A 21800-nucleotide genomic window follows, 5' to 3' on the forward strand; every position below is an offset into this window, starting at 1 on the left:
TTCCTGTTGCTCAGACGTTCACTCAGCGTTGCTGTCAGACCTAAAAGCTCTTCCCACTGTTGAGACGGATTCTTTTCTCAGACAGCTCAGCGTCCGCATGTCTTCTCCTTTTGGTCTCCGTATCAGGTGTCTGTCTCACTCTTGTCAGCATGTTGACTGTAAGTTAGTCCTCACTTAAAGGTGCAGTAGGTAACACTTATGAAACTTATAAATACTTCATATTTGCTGAAACTGACCCTATGTTAGAGTAGAACTACATGAAGCAGGTAAGCATTTAAAGGTCCCATGACATGGTGCTTTTTGGATGCTTTTATAGAGACATTAGTGGTCCCCTAATACTGTATCTGAAGTCTCTTTTATATAGACCTTAGTGGTCCCCTAATACTGTATCTGAAGTCTCTTTTATATAGGCCTTAGTGGTCCCCTAATACTGTATCTGAAGTCTCTTTTATATAGGCCTTAGTGGTCCCCTAATACTGTATCTTAAGTCTCTTTTATATAGCCATTAGTGGTCCCCTAATACTGTATCTGAAGTCTCTTTTATATAGACCTTAGTGGTCCCCTAATACTGTATCTGAAGTCTCTTTTATATAGACCTTAGTGGTCCCCTAATACTGTATCTGAAGTCTCTTTTATATAGACCTTAGTGGTGCCACTTTGCTCCTTTGAAAGCCATGATCTCTCTCTCTCATGGGGGCAAAATTCTCTGGGCGGGCAAAGCAGAGAGGGGGGGTAACCTTGCTCCTTATGACCTCATAAGGAGAAGATTCCAGATCGGCCCATCTGAGCTTTCATTTTCTCAAAAGGCAGAGCAGGATACCCAGGGCTTTACACCTATCACCATTTCTAGCCACTGGGGGACCATAGGCAGGCTGGGAGAGAATGCATTTTAACATTAAAAAAGCTCATAAAGTGACATTTTCTCAACGCTTTTTTAAATTCATGGTCAATAAACCTAATTTATATGACATTATACCTAATTTTTATTTCAATTAGTTACAATCAGAGGATGTTGAGTGGATCACAGACTGTTAAAGTTTAGTATGGGTTAGGGGTTTTAAACCATTACAATTATTTTTTTTTCAAACACTATAAAATTGAATAAAACACCCAAAATTTTAAGGAAATAATATATTTTTTTATGTTTATGGCTTCCTTCCATACAACATATGCATCCATGTTATATTTGGACAATTTAGTGAAAGAAAAACATATTTCTGAATTATACCGGGGGAAAACACAAGGGTTAAATGTCTACAAAGGAACTACCAATGGAGTGTCGACGCTGCATCAATGGCCGAGCTGGTCAATGACAGAGCAAAGAACCGCTGAGGCCAGAACGACAGGTAAGCCCACTGATTTTACATGCGGCCTGGCAAAACCGTGTGTTTAGCTCTTGTAGTTATTAATGCACGAGTAAGTCAAAGTGTGGTTATGCCTCGACCCAGAATAACAATCCTTTTTATTGTTTCCTCGGTGCATAAATGAGAATAAATCCCATTTTCCAGTTTCCATCGATAAAACAACACCTAACTACCAGCATGACATTGCACAAAGTACATATCCTGGACTTTTTGCACATTCATCGACATCTCTGCCCACCCTGCACTAAACCATAAAGCCTTCTTTTCTCATTGTTAGAACAGTTGGTTGCACTTTACCTGAAGGTATCTACATAAGAGTGACATGACACTGTCATTAACATAAACAAGTCATAAACGTTTATGACATAACTCTTCTGTTAGCAAGTGTCATTTGGTTTTTGTCATGACAAGTTAGGGTTAGAGTTAGAGTTAGGGTTCATGTGTCATGACAGTGTCATGTCACTCTTATGTAGATACCTTCAAGTAAAGTGTTACCGAACAGTTTTATCACACGTTTTTTTTATGTTTCCGTTTCTTTTACATTTATAGTTTTATTTTAATTTTAATATGTTTATGTTGTATGCACCATCCACCAAGGCAATTGTCTTGTAATATAGTTAGTTACTTAATCTTTTAGCGCCACAGCGGTCAAAAACCCTTTCCCCTTCTGGGTTCAAACACCTGACGACAACTGTGACTTTCCTTCCTAGAGGCCTGAACTTGAGCCTTAGATACCAGCACAGCGACACCTAATGCACACACAGTGAATACAAATTAAGGTTTAGTTATTGTACAACAACAGATTCGGCTCCTACTCCATGTAAACACAGCTGCTGACAGAGATCTTTGTTTCTCATTTAGCTGATGAACTGATATATAGTGAACACACACACACACTTCTGTGTTTCTCTCTCAGCCTCTTGGCAGCCAGGGGCTACAGACCACCGGTGTGTGTGTGTGTTTCTCTCATTGACCCTGCCGTGTGTTTGCTGTCAAAGAGCAGGATTTATGACTGGACCGCTTTCTGTGGCAATCACAGAGGCAAAAAGGTGTTCAAAGTACAAGTGCAAGTATCAAAAGTAAAAGCAGTGGAGTTTCTAGACCATTTCAAATGGAGGGGCCAGGCTGGGGCCACATGCGATTTTAGGGCTACCAAATATATTGTTATATAAGTGTCACATACCACCATAGGTTTGGTTCTACAATAGACTAACGATACACACATAACAACAAACCTACATTTTATTTATCACTGCACATGAATAATATCCCCTTTTCTCATTGGGGATGACGGTGGGTTTAAAAATGATAGAAAATATTTGCCAAAGTCAGGGGGGACAGAGGTGGGGTCAAGCCTTAATATTACGGCCCCTCCCCCCCAATACCACCACTGAGTAAAAGTATTAACTGTGAAGAATGGTTCTTCTTCTTGGAATACTATAAACCGAATCACTGCGACGTTGCACAAACACAACAATCATCTCCGGGGAGACAAAGTACGGTTGATTTGAATTGCAGAGATATGTGAAATTTATTCTTAACTGTAACATTTAAAGATATATAGTTAAACACAAAGGTCCGACTTATCTGTCGCCTCTGCTTATTTTCTGTCCTGTGCTGCTTTGCTAGCCTGGCTCTGCCCTCCATACATACTTCTGCTCAATTTTCATTTTCCTTCAGTACTCTGTCTGGTTTTTCTCCAGCCAGTCTTTACCGGTCCAATCAGCGAACAGAGGGAGTGGCTGAGAACGATGACGTTGAGGTCGTGCGCTAGTTTGAGTTGTAGTTCCGTAATGGCGGCGTAGAAAGATGTGAGCGAAGCCATTCAGACCGTTGTGGCAATGCTGCCGAAAATCCAGAAGTTAAAGCCTGAGCAAGAACAGTCTTTGCTGAGTTGTGTTGGTGGCCATGATGTCGTGGCCCTCCTCCCCACGGGGTTCGGGAAAAGTTCAATTTTCCAGCTCGCTCGGTTAGCGGTGAAGGAGTTGGTGAAAGCTAACGCTAGCGACGCTAAACCGATGTCACGACCAAATGTTAGCGATTGGTTATGTCAGATCCAGAGTGGCTCTGGGCAGATCCAATAATTTGAAACTTCAAGGAACTTAACACTTGTCAATGGAGAGTGGCCAGAGTCTCTGTACAAATGAAATGTACCAGAGTCTGGTAGGACCAGACTAGTGTACCAGAGTCTGGTAGGACCAGATTAGTGTACCAGAGTCTGGTAGGACCAGGCTAGTGCTTTGCTACTACAAACTTGCCCAGTTTAGCCAAATAAAGTTAACCAACTTCTGACCGAACTCCGCTGTAGTTGAGTTTATTCGCTCCAAAGTAGTTAATGGAAATGCACCTTATTCACATTTACAAAGTTTGCTTAAAATTCACCTGACAAATAAATGGAAACACGTCTATCGTCTTTATGGTTTACAAGATGACCATCATGAGAAATGAACCTTTCAAAATCCCCCAAAAGCTAAAAATATCCTGACGGTGAAGTGTTTTTAAAACTCTGAGCCAACATGGCCGATAAAAGCTATTAACTCTAAAACACATGAACCCTGAAAACTATACGATAAGATCTAAAGCAAGCATGGCCGCCGCGATAACATGTTCAACACACACACACACACACACACACACACACACACACACACACACACACACACACACACACACACACACTTGTCCTCCAGGGTCATTATTCCTCCATGGTTCAGCAGTGGGTCAGCATCCACTTTCCTTTGTCTGGCTTTTTCTGCCCTCCTTGCCCTTCTCTCTCTCTCTCTCTCTCCTCTCTTTTTTTCCCCCCTTTAACCCAACTTCAGTTTTTTTTCCCCTCACTAAACCTCTGCTATGGATTGGATGTTTTCCGACACGTTATGGTGTGGCAAGATTGTAAAATACATAACTTTTCTTTGAATGTATTTCTGTTTTTATGGTGCCCAGTCGTCTTAGAACATGTTGACAAATGTAAACAGAGATGACCTGTGATGGTGTAGCTTCACAACGCAATCTCATGAACGGGTTCGTATGATATAGTACGAAAATATTTGCACAACAAAACGTAAGCTATTGTACCAAACTAGGAAACCACTGGCTGGTCAGGTGACCGGCTACCAGCTCCATGATGCTGATTGCCAGTTGCTAATTGTTTAAGCCGCTGCAGAGTTTTGGGATGTTGGCTACAGATCTCGGAAGCATGCCTATGTTCCCACAGCCCTATGTTCCCACATTTCTAAGATTTTCTTTTCCAAAATTAGGCCTTATTAGGCCACATTTACTTTCTCATATCTTTGTATCAGATTTTATCCCTCTAACCCTATCCCTAACCCCTAAACCTAACCCTAAAAACTGTTGGGGCTTAAATTGAAGGGAAATGTAGGAACACAAGACCATATTTTGAAAATGTCCTAGAAATGTGGGAACATAGGGCCTAATTTTAAGAAAAATCTTAGGACTGTGGGAACATTGGGCTGTGGGAACATGGGGCCTAATTTTAAGAAAAATCGTAGAAATGTGGGAACATTGACCCCCAGACCTCTGTCACAGCTTGGTCTGATCAGTGGCAGTTAGTAGATGTGTTTAGCCACTACAGAGCTCTGCGACACCGGCTACGCTGCTCCGGTTGGTGGTTCAGTTACCCGAGAATAGGTGACTTTGAGCCGGGTCCGGAGCACCGTGAGCTGCCGGTCGTTTCGGCGGACAATATGGTTACGTTCAGGCCACAAAACGTGAGCATTACACAGCGAGGAAAGCTAAGTTTAGGCACCAAAACGACTAGTTAAGTTCAGGAAAAAAGATTGTGGTTTGGATTAAAACACTCCCAAGGAACAAAGATTTACCCAGAGGAAGCAAACTCTGCTCTATGGCATTAAAGTCCTGTGTTTTAACGCCCACCCATCAAAATGCATCTGCCAGATCAAATAACAAATTTCAGATCGCAGATCGTCTAGTTCTCTGGCTAGATTAGCCTTCCTATAGAGCTCAGCAGCTCAGGATTTTGATTATCAGCCATAAAGTCTAAACCATCCAAGGTAGATTGACCACGAGCTCCATGATTGTGAAACAAAGTTTTCTGCTCCTGTAGAAGCCACAAGTCAGTATGAACTCAACCTTGTTTTAAGACAAAACATGTTTTATTTGCGATGTCATGGAGAAGTACTACACTACCCACAATCCTAAGCCTAACAGCGACGTCTCTGATTAGTGGAGCTCGCTGTTACCATGAAAATGTTTACTGCACCTGTGAATGGCTAAAGTGAGCTGCTACAACTAAAGTCTGTGATAGTTTCTGTACACAGTCTTGTACCTTTTGCCTTTTTTGCTGTTTTCAAAATGTTTTTTTTTGTGCTGAACCCAATGTTTTATGGTTATGATTCATCACATAGCTGGTTGGATTCCTTCCAGGCTTAAAACTTTTTATATAAGCATTTAATGAATGGGGAAAAGTCACTTCTGGAATCGGAGGCGTTCAAAGAGCAGGCTGTCACTGTTCAGCTCGGGGGTCAGCCCTATGTTCCCACAGCCCTATGTTCCCAGATTTCTATGAATTTGTTTTTCACTGAAAATTAAGCCCTATGTTCCCACAGCCCTATGTTCCCACATATTTAAGATTTTTCTTAAAATTAAGCCCCCATGTTCCCACATTTCTAGGACGTTTTCAAAATTAGGTCTTGTGTCCCTACAATTAGGGTTAGGGTTAGGGGTATAAAATGTGATACAAATTTATGAAAAAGGAAATGTGGGAACATAGGGCTGTGGGAATACAGGCACGCTCCCGTTCAACTCATTATCAAAAACATGTCAAGTCTCTGCAAGGTTTTTTTTATTTTTTTTTATGATGTACTGAAATGAACTAAAACCTGGAACAAAACCATCTAAAAGAAAAGTCAGCAGTGATTTTAAGTGTTGCCGTAGCCAATGTGCTAAACTAGTGTTCTTGTGAATTAAACCAACTATTGGTCTATTTTGTCATCAGATTCTTGTTCAAAGTGGATTCAATGTTTGTGTAAACTATACAGAGCCTTGGAAGAGATGGATTCAAGTTTTTCTTTTGCTTCTTTTTAATTATGCAGACTACCTTGCAGGTGAGCCGCGCCCTGTTAGCCGCAACACTCTTGTTTATGTTAGCGAGATGCAAGGGCGTAACTTTGGGATCTCCACTTTTGAGCAAAAATTATGAGCATATCAAACACTTCATTTCCTGCATTCTGGTGAATTTTTCTGCAACAATTTGTGCCTTTTCTGCATCAATTAACCCTCATGTTGTCCTTCGGTCAAAATTGACCCATTTATAAAAAGTTTCTATATAAAAAATTTGGATTTTGTAAAACAAAAGTGTAAAAAAAAATAACCAATAAATAATAATAAAATACATAATCAGTTCACTACGTTTTATTCCATTTTATTGCATTTGAAAACATTTTTGGGTCAATGACAAATAAGGCTTTTAAAAATGTGTTTTTAAAATAATCTTTAAAAATGGACAGAATACATTATTTTGAATTTGGAAGAGTGTGTTTAAACAAGTCTTAATGGTTGCACAACATTTACAGGGGTTTTGATACATTTTTAGACTGTATTTGCAATTTCACCACCCAAAATGTCAGTTAGGCAACCAAAGTTTAAACAACACAACACCCTTCTTTCTTTTCTAAGTGTTTTTTTTGGTAAGTATATGAGAGTGTCTACTGTGCCTAACACATTATTATTTTGTAGTTGAGCTTGGTATTAAAACAACTATTGCATAATTTATTGTAGGGTTTTTTTCAACATCCAACTTACATTTAAAATGTGAATAAATACTTTAGAAATTAATATATTTTATAGAATAATTATGTACATCACATTTTCCAACCATATCTTCACTTGAATCTATTATTTATTGGTTTAAAGTAGTATTTTACCTGGTTGCACCACCTGATGCGGTTGTACCCCGAGATTATAATACAATATATTGCATTTTATTAATACAATAATACAGGTTTCGGTTAACATTATTAAAGTACAATTGGTAAAGATTAAAACTGTTATCTATTTAAGTAAACCTATAAACTGATCAGAACAAATTGTTTGGAATATTAATGACAAAATACACTTCATCTTGTTAGAAAATAGCTAAATTTGATTAATTAAATTGTACTGTAGTTGAACGAGTTGTTTTAGTTTGGTTAAAAAAACACATCTGATTAGGTCCACTAAAATATGTATTTTAAATATGTAAATATCAAATACTCAATTTAAAACATTAATCCCCTCAAATAGTAACATTGAACATATAACTTAAACATAGATAATATAACAAACAACTAAAGCTTTTCTTAACAAGACATTCTGAAATGTTTAACACTCGTTTTGTGACTGGCATGTAGAAATCGTCCGTATGAATCAGGCGGATCAGGCATTTATCTACCCACGTTGGCTCTATGAGCTCCGGTGGTTTTCTCTGTAATTTCTTATTTTTAGGTGTGTCTTGAAGCTAGCCCAGTCTGCATGGGTAAGCTCTGTGTGCCGTGAATTAAGAGGCTCTGGTTCGTATCACTGGAGAACATCGGTTAGGTAGTAATATATCACATCTGCAGGATGGGGCAAGTACACATTTTATTCCCAACTGCTGCATGCAGCTGACCTCAATCTCCTCACCAACCACCTGAAGAACCTCCCCACAAATGTCTCCTCTATTTCACCAAAAACTTTCCAATGAATCTGATCCTGAACTTGCCTCGCACTGCTTGTTGGAAATCTGACCATGTGGTGTTATGGCACTCACAGATGTGGGGCCTGCAGAAAGAGTTCGGTGCAGTATTTTTCCTGGTTCTGATGAGATCACCTGGTGTATTCCCAAATTCCTCAAGGGACGACGTCAGGAACAGCTTCATCAAATCTTCTGATGTCCTCCTCCACCCAGAGAACTTTACTTCACTTGATGCCTGTCTCTCCATTAAAATCTGTAAAATCCTCAGGGTTTGGATGTCTGCCCCCGGTTGACAGAAGAGTCACAATCCTTTACACACCCCCAACCCCATCTGGTGCACCTTTCCGTGAGACCTCTCAGAGAAGTTCAAGTGACCTGATTGAATCCTGAAAGGAAGGGGATGGTGCCAGCAAAGTTCTTTTGTTACGGTACTGAGTGACAGGTCCATCGCTCATCACATGAGAGTAGTAGGACGGGTTCCACTGCCCAACACATCTTTTATCACAGCTCAAGGTGGCCCACACAGCTCTCTCATCATGCGAGGCACCAGATACTGGCATAGGACTGCACACCAGCAGAGGTGTAGGCAACACAGGAGTGGACAGTAGCCTGCCTTCTGTTCCCACCAAGTAAAGCCTGCACTTCTCTGTTCAGTTTGCAGCCAAAGTTTTCTGCAAAATCAACATGTAGGACCATTTCATCCCTCTCAGGCTTTCCTTTAATGCCCTGCACTCTTTGGCCTGGTGAAGCCAATTAGTGGTGTTTCGCAGGCCATCAAGCTTCATTAAAAAGTTCAACAAATCAGTGAAATTGCCCTTCTGTGTCTCTTTGACGAAGTTCATAAAGGTCCTCTGCTCCTCCGTGACAGGTTTTCTTACCCACTGAGACCACATCACCATCTCTTCTGTCTGGGGTTTTGAACTTCCACTTCATCATAGCAGCATTTTGCACACACTCGGTACATGCAGGCCTTGTTGTCTGGATTGCACACAATTGCGACAACAGCTGAGAGACACTGGTTGTTTTCAGAAGACCTTTCTGCTGCAGTTTTTCAGACAACAGTTTGACATTCTCATGTTCCATGCAGACATGTGTTCCTGTCAGACGTTTTTGGCTGAGTACATAGAAAGACAATATCTGACAAACTGTCTGTAAGAGAGAGCCTGTGGGACCTTTCCATTTCAGAACTAAATGATAAATGGAGTTCAGCTAGGGTTTAACGAGAACACGCCTCTGCTGTTTTTTTTTTCATTGTCACTGTGTCTTTTTCCCTGGCAGCAAGCGACTGTTCTCACACGACAGAGGAACTCCACAACTTTCTCTTTCCTTTCTACAGCCAGTTTCTTTGCACCCCTGTTTTCTTCTGTAGTAGATTTAGCATTTCCCTGTCTCCTGGTTCTTTTCTGTCTTAATCTCTAGGCGTTTTCGAAATTTTCGGTTTCTTTTCTGGCAGCCTCCATTTCCCTTTTTCATGTTCATCACGGCGAACTTTGCTCTCTCTCTTTGCCATCTAAAGCTACTTGCTCTCAGTGGTGTGGAAGAGGCTCTTGTTTGCTGTTGATCTAAACTGTCTCTGCATCAATGTCGGGGTAGGCTAGCTGTGCTATGGGAAGTGGATCCACTGACTCAGGTGCTTCAATGGGAGTTGTATCCATGACTCTGGTGTCAATTTAAGATTTCCTTCATAGCTCTTTCCCTTTCCCTGTGCGTCTCTGATCTTCCTTCCATTGTTTCCTCACTTTTTGTTCTGCTCTGGACAGCTCGTGATTGGGGCTTCACTATTTTCCCTCTCTCTTCCTCTTTTGATAACTATAAAACATCATAACACTAAGGTTAACTGCATATTCTATTTAAAATAAAGCCTACTGATTGCTTACAAAATTATCAATTACACAAAACTGTGTTATTAAGATTATTACCTTTCTTTCCTTTTGCAAGATATCTTTCTGTTGCAGCTATATTTTATGCCTTCCTTAGGTGCAGCTTTTCCTTCTGTAGTGCATCTAAAATATTGAAAGAATATTTTTTAATATAATCATAAAAATATTTATTATATAGTAACTATTAATGTACAATTAATAATATTTGTAAAATATACAATAAAATAATTGAGTTAAATTTTATTTAATCAGAAGTATTCCTTCTTTGGCCACTACTTACTGTTGTGCCACCTACTTTTTATAATTTCAATATACAACTTTTTGAACCTAAAATTTTCTTTGCTATTTTTTTGGTTGTACCACCTACATGTAAACTTACAATCTAACTATGAGAGTTGCTATTTTATAATATGAGAGTTTACACTTTCACTCTCAGTAGTTGGGGTCTCTTGTGTGCAATATCCTTCTCTTTTACCTCTTCACTTCAAATAAGTTCTATGTGGTTCTAATTTCAATATGCATTCACAAAGTTTTTTTCAATTTTCTAACTTTAAGCTTTAACTAGTAAATTTTTTATTTGTTTCATTCAAAGTATGCCCCATATTTATTTTTTTCCTTAACTTTTAAATTCCATATTTAATACTTTTCACATGGTGTTAATTTGCTTGGACGGTTGCACCACCTGAGTTTGAGGGTTTTGATGCAAACATAAAATATATACCATTTTATTACACTAAAATATGTTCAAACTATACAGATTTTATAGAATAAAATGATGCTTGTATGAATTCTTTTAAATTATTTTAAACCAAATTAATGCACTTGGACACAAAAAGTTGCATGTCACGTCATTGACCCTTTTATAAAAGAACACCCGAACAGGCTCCTCTCCTTAAACTGCCTGTCTCTCTTAGTTATGCTCTTAGTTATGCTGTTATAGTTTTAGACTGTCTGGGGGACTTCTTTCCTTCCTTCCTTCCTTCCTTTGACTCTCTCCTCTCCTCTTTCCTTTGACTGCTCTCTCCTCTCACTTTTCATTTCTGTGTATCCCGTCCCACGGGATGCCTGTTAGTAAACAGGCTCTGAGTAGTTTACTCCCCGGAGTCCTTGTGTTTGGATTTTTTCTCACCCAGCATATTTCCTTGGAGCACGTTGGCACCAAGATCTTGGTTGCAGCTGTCGCCGTGGTCCTGCTGCACTCCCTGCTAAGCTCTGCGGTGCCCTGCAGTGTCCTGCTTCATCCTGCTGAACCCTGCTGCTTCCTGCTACGTCCATCCATGCTCTGCTGTGCCACGCTACATCCTGTAACGCCCTGCAGAGCACTGATATGACATGAACTACTACGACTACCATTTGAAGTTACTGTTCCTTATCTTTAAAGTGACTATTATTGCCTCTGTTCTTCACATCCCCAACTGGCACCGCCAGACACCGCCTACCAAGAGCCTGGGTCTGTCCCAGGTTTCTTCCTAATAGGGAGTTTTTCCTCGCCATTGTCGCTCTGCTTGCTCTTGGGGGAATTATTGGAATTGTTGGGGCTTTGTAAATTATAGAGTGTGGTCTAGACCTACTCTAGTAAAGTGTCTCAAGATAACTCTTGTTATGATTTGATACTATAAATAAAATTGAATTGAATTGAAAATTGAATTCCATATGTAGTCCATTTACTACTGGATAATAGGTTGGGTGTAATTGGCTACCAAATTGGGAGAAAGGGGGATACAATCTCATACAAATTTATGAAAACGGAAACGTGGGCCTAATTTTGGAAAAGAATCTTAGAAATGTGGTAACTGTGGGAACATAGGGCTGTGGGAACATAGGCACGCTCCCAACGCTACAGTTAGGTTTAGGAAAAGATGGTGGCGCGGGAGACAGGGCCGGTTCTAGCCCCTTGGTTGCCCTAGGCGAGATTGAGTTTTACGTGTGCATGGTGACTTATGATGGGGGGGGGGTCTGGGGGTCCACCCCCTGAAACTTTTTAGCATTAAATACTTAATTTCCTGCATTCTGGTGAATATGTACTTATTTTTCTTTACCTTTTTCTGAATCAATTTATGCTGGAAATATCTTTATCTAAAGGGAAAATAGATTACAATCCAAATATAAAAACATAATGGAATATATTTCAGTAATGCTCTCAGGCATTCTGTATTGCTTTCATCTATTTATTCTCCTTTGGATCAATGTTTCTAATTATATCTGAGTCAGCACACATGTAGCCTAGGCATCATATACTCTTCCCACTTTTGCTTCTTTTGTTGAGGAAGTAACCTCCTTAAATGTGCATATGACGATTATTCACCTGAATGATTCATGAATTCATTTTAATGAATTAATAAACCCCTGGACTGTAATATTTTAGATGTGTTTGAGCAAGATTTCTGCTCATGTTCAAAACTTTGTGCACATTCAAAATACAGTATATCTCATCTGTGTTCTCTGAGGTTTGGAGGAGTCGTGATATTTTGAGAAAAATTAAGTGATAATACAATAGGCTATTACTAGAATAAAGTCACTATATTTCGGAACATAATCCACCTACACCATAGTCTGCTGTGCATTACGTGATTGCTCTGCTGATGCGGTAAATCTCAGGCAATCGCCTAGGTCGCCTATAGCAATCGCCGGCCCTGGCGGGAGAAGAACGGGACATGAACCGCGGTCTCCTGGCGGACAGTCCTGTGTTATTTGACCCATCCACCCCCCCCCAACCTGCCTCCTAACGCGGATTTTCGGTCTTACATACTACTCGCTACCGTTGTCTCTCTTAATACTACGTCATTTTACAACGCCGCGGTCGAGCTGCTGCTCCATAAAGACGCTGAAGGGTGATTATTTTGTCGGTATCTGACGCTGAGAGACACTGACACAGCATCAGTTATATTTTATGAGTTTGGAGCGAGAATGGGGTTGCACAAAACACATGCATAAACATGCAAAGACAAAAAGTGTACACACTTTCACAAACATCCCACACTCACACTAAGCAGCCGTCCCCGCCCCTCAACAGTCGCGCCAAAAACAGTAATTAAGAGTTTCAACTCTTCACCTCGCCGTTGAACCGTCAGACGCCGCCAGATCTGCCACCGGGCTCAACCACCGGAGGGGAGGAGACGGGGCGTGGTCCAGGCAACCTGCGTCAGAGACACGCCAACACACACACACATGCACACGCATGGTTAGGTTAAGTGAGTGCATCTAAAAACTAAGTGTACAGAAGCAACCACAAAGAATTAGGGATGTTAAAAAAGTGTTCAGCTCAGGTATGTGCAGGTAAACAGTCTGACACACACACACACACACACACACACACACACACACACACACACAACACACACACACTCGTACTGAGTCTCACAGCTACAAATGCAGTAAGTGAAGGTGTTGAACTGACTTTGATCTCCAGGCAGACAAACAGGTATTCGTGTTTCCGGGGTTTATGTAAGTCACTTTGATGACAGATTAATTTTGAGGCTTGAGGGCAGCATCGAAATCAATGTTTTGATCCTTTAAACTTATCTAAATTAACTGAAATTGTGCCAGTAGAAAAGCTGCCAAACAACAACACTTGAAATCCAGTGGTAATAAGTAGTTTCGGTATGCTGATGTCCACAACAAGTGTTCATCAGATCATCTTTAATAAAATTTGAAAAGGACAAAAATGAGCTTAATGAGTAACTCAGAATAACTACTTCATGAGTTGAAAAAGGAGATTGCGCATAGAGTTTGGGGATATGGGGAAAATCAAATATCACCATATGTTTTACCAAATACATCGATGTCAATGCGCTGATGTTCTAGGGTTGACAATTCGACACAAAATATCATCACAATGAGATTTTTGATAAATAATCACCAATGCTGTGGAAACAATGACTAAGTGGGTAAAGGCAAATAATAGAACAACTGGAACAGTCTGGTAAGTTCAGAAAATGACATGACTTGCCTTTAAAACCAGGAAAAGACAACACTTCGTATTTGTAAGTCGTATTAGGATATCCAAAATCTATATCTAACCTCATATACCGATGTCGATATGATATCGATATATTGCCCAGCCTGAATTGTGCTTCAACAATGGAGATTCTCGTTGGAGTGCTAAATCCAAAATCCAACAGGCATGTTTCCAGAAAGTGAAGAAAAGGGAACACATCTGAAGTTGCCAAATTAACGACATACTGTCATTTCTCTTATTTAATTATGCTCACATCACAATAAAAAAACATTCAAGGGCAGAGTCACTACAGCAACCAATCAGGTCATCCCATCCCATTGCACTAAAGATACAGTGAGGGCGTAACTCGGGGTTCCACATTGTGGGGGGGGGTGAGCTCCACTTTTGAGCAAAATTTTAATTTTGAACAGCAAACACTTCATTCTCTGCATTGTGGTGAAAGGTTCTGCATCAATTCATAGTGCAATTGTCCTTATTAATGTAAAGGAAACTATAATAGGTTTTTGGGGTGGGGGTTGCACTGGCCAGTTCTGATTATTGGGGGGGGGGGGCAAGTTGCTGAAAATTTGCGATTAGTTACAGTTACTAGTTACTTCTTTAAAAGTAATTGAATTACTTTACCAATTACTGTATATCAAAAGTAATTGGTTACTAGGGAAAGTCACTTTTAAGTTATTTTATGTCAGCATTGAAGTCAAACACAAACATAATTTTTAGACCTATTTATTGTAATCAACAGGTGCTTCATAAGAATTGAATTGCTACTCTTAGATGTGGATAGGTTCTTTACACCTGCACATAATTGACAACTCACCACTACATTTTTGTCTTTAATTTCGACGAGCTAAAAGTAATGTCCATACTTCCAGGAGAGAAAGCTCATTCTATCCGCACTATCGGCCATGCTGTGGTTTAATGCTCATTGTGCGATTAGTGTATGAAATTTCAGTCATTGTAATTGCGTTACTTGATTAAAAAAATATATATTTAGTTACATGCTCATTACCGCTAAAAGTAATGGAATTACAGTAACGCGTTGTAGCGCATTACTCCCAACACTGATTATTGTAAATTACACCTATGATTGGCAATGCAGCACAAAGCCTTCTTCAGAGCGTTTGAAATAATCAGGTTCAGTTTGGTGAGATACACACTGCAACCAATCAGATCACCCCATCCCATTGCACTAAAGATACAGTGAAATCACACGTGATTCAAACTCCATTACATACAATTTAACAAAGCCCTACAGCACACAGTTTCAGCCCATTGAGACCGTACGTTGGTTGGCATTAATGGGACATACAGTATGTTCCAGAAAGACTCAACTCAGAAAGCATTATAAACTGTAGTCTTTGTCTCTGTCTCTTGTAGCTAATGTGACTGTAGGGTTACTACATCGGGGGGTTAAAGTACACAACAGGAGCATGAAAAATAAAGATAGATTTCTGTAGATTTAAACTTTGGAGCGTCTGGCTTCAACAAGGTCTCATTCTCTAACAGATTTGTTTTGAGATGTACGTTGTAACTAAAAAAAACATCCCGAAATGTGTGATGCTTTGAATATGCAGAAAGTTTTAAGTAATACAGTAGTGTAATCATTTCCTTTGTATAAATAAAGACATTTGCACCATAAATTGATGCAGAAAAGGCACAAATTTGTGCATAAAAATTCACCAGAGTGCAGGAAATGCAGTGTTTGACGCTCAACATTTTCTGCGGGAGGAACCAGACCCCCCCCAATTTCAATGTTTCCAATGTTGAAACAAAACCTACGCCCTTGGTTAAGTGTGTATATCCAGAACATTTCTCTAACTACTTCATGTGTTGGGAGTACAATATATGTAAGACAGCATACAGCTGGCGCCATCTGGTGGTTGCATCTGAGCTTTAGTCAAAATGTCTTCGGTGGAATAATATATTGCAATAAATCTTCCATGGTCAGATCATTTCTTTAGGTTGAAGGCCAGACACTACAGTACAGTGGTTTCCCTAGCTTTGTGGAAGACTTAGGTGCGCTTATTTGGCCATTTTATGAGTTTTTGCATCTCTTTGTGCTAAAGAAGTCTAGGTACAGTCACTACATCTGAGAAAAGTCTTTTAGTTACATTCATTGGGTTTAGGTGCTGCAAAAATGGCTCGGGTGCTGCACCCAAACCTTATAATGGCGGCGGAAAACCCTGTACAGGCCAAAACAATGAGTTTCATGCGCTAGACTGTCACTTTTGCTTCCATAAAATGTTCAAGTTCAAGTTTATTGTCATATGCATATTAGTACGAAGTACCACAGCAATGAAATACAATGTGCCTTAGCACTCTGTCTTTTTTCAGACTAGTGGAAAGAACCACACTTTGTCTATTTGTGTTCTTAGATGCCTCCTAAATCCACCAATAGTTAGCGTAAGATAATGCCTAATTTGCATATTCAACCATACAATTTCAGAACAGGTCTTAATGTGAGTAACCGGCTGCTTCATGGTGATTTTTAGGAGTTCAATCTTTTACACTGCAGTGTCTCCCGAGGCCTTGGATCCAGACTCTCAGCTGATGTAGTATATAGTATAGAGTAGTATATCAGTGGAGTACTCTTCCTACAGAGCTAATTTCATGCACTAACTTCCACTCATTCTCACGCTTAGCAAAGCATTGGTTGTTAACAAAGCAGCCTTGCGCCCACCAGTGAATTGATGCTAAATTAGTGTGTCTCTGGGGCTAGTTTTAGCTCTAGATGGGGTGTGATAGGGGGAAATTAATGTCTGTAGATTTTTATGACTTTATGTATCTGTATTGTATACTGTAAATACTGTATTTTATTGCGCCATCTACCTGCCCAGGGACTACACCCGGAAACTAGCAATTTGCTACAACCTGGCACAAGACATGTATTAATGTTTTTTGTGCACTGTCCCTGATCAAATAAATAAATTACAAATTACAAATATCCTTCGCGTTCCACTTCCGGGATTTCTCCGGTGCTGCAGGAAATTCCGCCTACATGTATTTTCCATTTCCTTCCTCTTCCTTTGTGTTGGCGTTCTAGCCTCCGGTGGATTTGTGAGGACTATGGTTAACTGCTCCTCAGATCTCTGCAGGGTAAATCCAGACAGCTAGCTAGACTATCTGTCCTATCTGAGCTTTCTGTTGCACGACTAAAACTACTTTTGAACGTACACATGTTCCACCAAAACAAGTCTCCCCCACATACACACACACATATAATAATAATAATAATAATAAATTGAATTTATATAGCGCTTTTCACACACAGATATACACACATAACACAATATCCTGGCCCCCTCACTCACCCTTAAATTGACTGTTAGGGCTGCGGTGGCTGCTGCTGCTAGGTAGCTCTCTGTCTCTGCTCTCCCCCTCCCCTCTGTCTGTCCTTAATTGCAGGAGTGAAGTCTGGTGTGTGGGAGTCAGGGTTCCAGCTGCAGCTCATGTACACTAATCACCTCTGTTACAAATACCTGGTCAACCTACCACTCCTCATTGGATCATAGTCAAGACAACAATGTTAGTCTTGCTGCTGATGCAACCTGCTAGTTGCTCTTTGTGTATTTTTTGGCCTGTCCTAATTGTTTTCTTTTGTGCTACAGTATATTGGAACCGGACTCCTACCTCCGCTTCACTCCTGCCATCCACCTATCCTGCTAGCCACTACTGGACCTCACAAAGGACTCAACACAGACACTTGGACTGTACGGTATTATTCCTGCTCAGAACCCCTGGACCTGTACCCCTCTGTAGACCTGGACTTGTTCTCCCCTTTTCTTAAAACCTGGAACTTTGAACATTGGAATAAATCTGTTAAACCTTCTCCGGCTCTGTGTTGTTGTCATTTGGGTTCAATTCTGTCTAAAACGTAACACTGACAAAAAATGCATTCATTAAATCCAGGAAATGTGGGGCGGCCTCTAGCTCACTAGAGCGTGCGCCCCGTGAAGGCGGAGTCCCTTGCAGCGGCCCATATTTGATTCTGACCTGTGGCCCTTTGCTGTGTCTCTCTCTCTCTCTCTCTCCCCCCTTTCCTGTCTATCCACTGTCACTATGGAATAAAGGGAAAAGCCCTCAAAAAGATCAAAACTTCTTCGTCTCTGTCATTATAACGTTGGTCTTTGAGCTGTAATATACATCAGGAACTATTTCAAGTGAAATGAGGGGAGGGAAAAATAACAAGCTTCGGCTTCCTCACGCTTCTTTTCGGACAGATTGAACATGTTTGTAACACTTTATAGATATTGTTTTTCCTTTTGGCGTGTTGCTACGCACTTATTGTGTTTTAATATTTTATTTTATTATTTTGTTGTTCGGAAAAAAACCAAACTTTGGTCTTTAAGCTCTTAAATGTGAAGGATGCTTCTGCATGACTGCATCCATCTGGGACAGGCAGTCATTGTGAAATGTGATGCTTTTATGATGACTTTCTTTAGCTGATGTGGGTTTAATTTTGAAACGGATATGGGCAGAGAGAGGATCACAGTCAGTGCTGATGTTTTCTTGCTTATTTCCTATTGAGTGGAAGTTGATTGGCTTATTATTATTCTATAGTCTCTAGTTTCTGTAATAAAAGCAGACCGGGAGAGAGGGCAGAAAAACACAATTTTACAATAAGGTACAGAAAAAAATAGGTAGTTAATGATTAGTTACTGTTTTTCAGAATGGTAGTTACTGTTTTTGGAATGAGTAACGATTCGTTACTCTTTCAATAATCATTAACTACCTATTTGTTTTGTGTACCTTATTGTAAAGTGTTACCAACACAATGATTTAGGAGGCAGGAAAATATGTTTCTATTTAATTATTTATTATTATAATAATAATAAAAGAAAATAATACTGTTTGTCTATGGGGTGTGTGTGTGTGTGTGTGTGTGTGTGTGTGTGTGTGTTTGAGCAGAGTGAATGGTAACCGTTTTCTTTCATGAGAGACAGAAGAATGTCGTTGCATGCTCACATACAACGACAATAAAGACATTCATTCATTCATTTATTCGTTGTTAATTTCTGCATTTTATTCTGAAATACCCACCCTAGTGTTGAGCTTCTGCTTTTATCTGAGGAGTTCATGCACACCCTGTCACATATAAAGTAATAATGATGATAATATAGTAATTATAGTCCAAACGACAACCTATGTTCCCTGTAGAGAACTGCGTAGATTCAGTTCAAAAGAGTCTTTTTAGAGTCGTGTTTATCTTCTGTTAAATTAGAGGTTGGTTTCTCTCTCTCACTGAAACACACAAGAGCACCTCTTTTCCTCAGAATATACGTATTCCAGACATTCATTTCGACTAACGCTCTGCACCGGATTGGATGACAGTAATCTATTACCTGTCCTGAAGAGGTAACGAGCCGCGCAGAGACGGCTGACTGAGTCCGAGCGTCACATAAAGAAAGCGGAGTCCAGGCACACCGGGACAAAAAGACACGGGACAGAGAGCTTTTTTTACCCCCTCTTTGGAGACATTGAACAACGACTGGATTTATAAGTATCACTGCTATTCATTTATTAGCAAAGTTTAAAAAAAGCACTTATTGTTGTTTACATTTCTGAGGATAAACGGGCTATTTGCCGAGCGCTTTTTTTTCTGGATAAATGCATTGCTTTCTGCGTCCGGAGTGTGGATCTTATTAAAAAAAAAAAAAAAGACGCATACAGGATTTTATATGATATATTGAAGACATCAGTTTCCCTTGCTGTTTTTGTCTTCTTCACTGAGACATCAGAGGATGGTTTGTGTGTCAGGAGACGCAGAGAAGAAGAGACGCGCCTTTCCGTGTGCATATTAATCGCCCGTTGTGCCACTTTTTAATACGTGCGCGCAGGTGAAAGAAAATGGAAAACACGACGTGGAGTAATTTCACCCGAGTTCTGTCGGAGCTGGACGGGCCGGGCGGCGGGGGAGAGGGAGAGGAGGAGGAGGACGGGGGAGGCGGCAGGGGACTGCGCGTCCTCGTCGGCTGCGTCCTGTCCCTGCTCATCGTGTCCACGCTGCTCGGGAACGCGCTGGTGTGCGCCGCGGTGGTCCGCTTCCGCCACCTGCGCTCCAAAGTCACCAACTTCTTCGTCATCTCGCTGGCCGTGTCGGACCTGCTCGTGGCGGTGCTCGTGATGCCCTGGGAGGCCATCACGGAGGTGACCGGCACGTGGCTGTTTGGGCGCTTCTGCGGCGTCTGGATCGCCTTCGACATCATGTGCTCCACGGCGTCCATCTTGCACCTGTGCATCATCAGCGTGGACCGCTACTGGGCCATCGCCAGCCCCTTCAAATACGAGCAGAAGATGACTCAGCGGGTGGCGTTTGTCATGATCGGGGTGGCGTGGTTGCTGTCCATCCTCATCTCCTTCATCCCGGTGCAGCTCAACTGGCACCAAGTGGAAGAGGAAGTGGACGTGATGGCAGAGGTGGTGGAAATGATGGCCGCCGCCAGCGCCAACAGTGGTGGCAGGAACTTCACAAACAGCAGCAACGCCAATGCCAGAAGCTGCGTCGCCAACCTGAACAAAACCTACGCCATCTCTTCCTCACTCATCAGCTTCTACATCCCGGTGGTGATCATGATCGCCACCTACACCCGCATCTTCCGGATCGCTCAGACCCAAATCCGCCGCATCACCTCTTTGGAGCGGGCGGCGGAGCAGGCGCAGAGCCACGGCCACGGCGCCAACCGGAACCGGCAGCAGCAGCAGCAGTGGCAGCAGCACCCCCGGACCAATGACGAAGCCTCGCTCAAGTCGTCGTTTAAGAAGGAAACCAAAGTCCTGAAGACGCTCTCCATCATCATGGGCGTCTTCGTCTTCTGCTGGCTGCCGTTCTTCGTCCTCAACTGCGCTGTCCCGTTCTGCGACCCGCCGTGCGTCAGCGACGCCACCTTCACCGTCTTCGTGTGGTTCGGCTGGGCCAACTCCTCGCTCAACCCCATCATCTACGCTTTCAACGCCGACTTCCGCCGCGCCTTCGCCACCATCCTGGGCTGCGGCCAGATGCGCTCCAACAATGCGGTGGAAGCGGTGAACTTCAGCGACGAGCTGGTTTCCTACCACCACGACACGACGCTCCACAAGGAGGCGGCGCCGCAGCTGGCGCCGACCCAGCCACTTCCCCGCAACATCATTGTCGGGTCCGATCACCTGGAGGACGTGAGCGCGCAGTTCGACGAAGAGTCGATGATCTCCAATGCTTCTCGGAGCTGCAACAGACTGCTGCTGCTTCCCGCAACCGTGCAGCTCGAGGACGACCACGAAATCTCCCTGGAGACGATCACGCCGTTCACGTCAGCGGCTGCGGCGGCCGCGGGGGGGCTGGAGAGCGATGCACTGATACCAGGACAAGTCCACCACGACGGCTAGGACAGAAAACGGCATTGAGCTGGCAAACGGCCATAACTAAACAGGAAGTCCAACCCCCACCCCCAAATCCTTCTTGTCTGTTATTGGCTGGAACGCCAATAACATTTGTTATGTTTGGTGGTGCAGGTTGGCGCAGTTTGTTTTTGTTGCCGTTTGTGGAGCCTGGGCTGTCTACAGAGACCGCGTTTTTTACAGTGTGTTCAGGGGACAGGCAGCTCGCAGATAGTGAGGAGATGTTTGCTGTATGTGACCAAAAATATTGTAGCCTAAAAAACGTGTGACATCCCTTAGAGCACCTTTAACACAATGAGAGTTTTGATAAATACCTAGAGATGTTCCGATACCATTTTTTGCTTCCCAATACCGATTCCAATACCTGAATTTGCATATTGGCCGATGCAGAGTACTGATCAGATACCAATGCGAAAGGGAAAAAAAAAGAATTGTGTTTTAACAGCTGTATAACCCTGTACAGATGTGATATGATTGCTGTCATTGTTGCACGGCCAGGCTCAGGTTAAACCCTTTGTGAAACATGAACAAATACA

The 21800-nt window shown here is 41.7% G+C and overlaps 1 protein-coding gene and 1 long non-coding RNA gene across 2 annotated transcripts in view; one reads left to right on the forward strand and one right to left on the reverse strand.

The window, feature by feature from the left end:
• Positions 1 to 17406, reverse strand: part of LOC120548519 — a 41982-nt gene extending 24576 nt beyond the window's left edge. Inside the window, exons 1-2 of the long non-coding RNA XR_005637183.1 lie at positions 17202 to 17406; positions 12988 to 13072 (exon numbers count right to left, since the gene is read on the reverse strand). This is a non-coding gene — a long non-coding RNA (uncharacterized LOC120548519). The remainder of the gene's footprint in view (positions 1 to 12987; positions 13073 to 17201) is intronic.
• A 2331-nt stretch (positions 17407 to 19737) lies between these two features.
• Positions 19738 to 21252, forward strand: LOC120548444 (D(1)-like dopamine receptor). The gene is made up of 2 exons (XM_039784703.1): positions 19738 to 20275; positions 20348 to 21252. Exons 1-2 carry the CDS (start codon positions 19738 to 19740, stop codon positions 21250 to 21252), a joined length of 1443 nt encoding a protein of 480 aa, XP_039640637.1.
• The last annotated feature ends 548 nt before the right edge of the window (positions 21253 to 21800 follow it).

The sequence above is a fragment of the Perca fluviatilis genome, chromosome 19 (genome assembly GCF_010015445.1).
Source record: "Perca fluviatilis chromosome 19, GENO_Pfluv_1.0, whole genome shotgun sequence".
Taxonomy (NCBI): Eukaryota; Metazoa; Chordata; class Actinopteri; order Perciformes; family Percidae; genus Perca; species Perca fluviatilis.

What these genes read in the sequence shown, in the direction of transcription:
- LOC120548444 (XM_039784703.1), top strand. Translation starts at nt 19,738, where the DNA reads ATGGAAAACACGACGTGGAGTAATTTCACCCGAGTTCTGTCGGAGCTG. An exon ending in GGTGCAGCTCAACTGGCACC is followed by an intron (nt 20,276 to 20,347) that starts AAGTGGAAGAGG and finishes CCAACAGTGGTG; the next exon opens with GCAGGAACTTCACAAACAGC.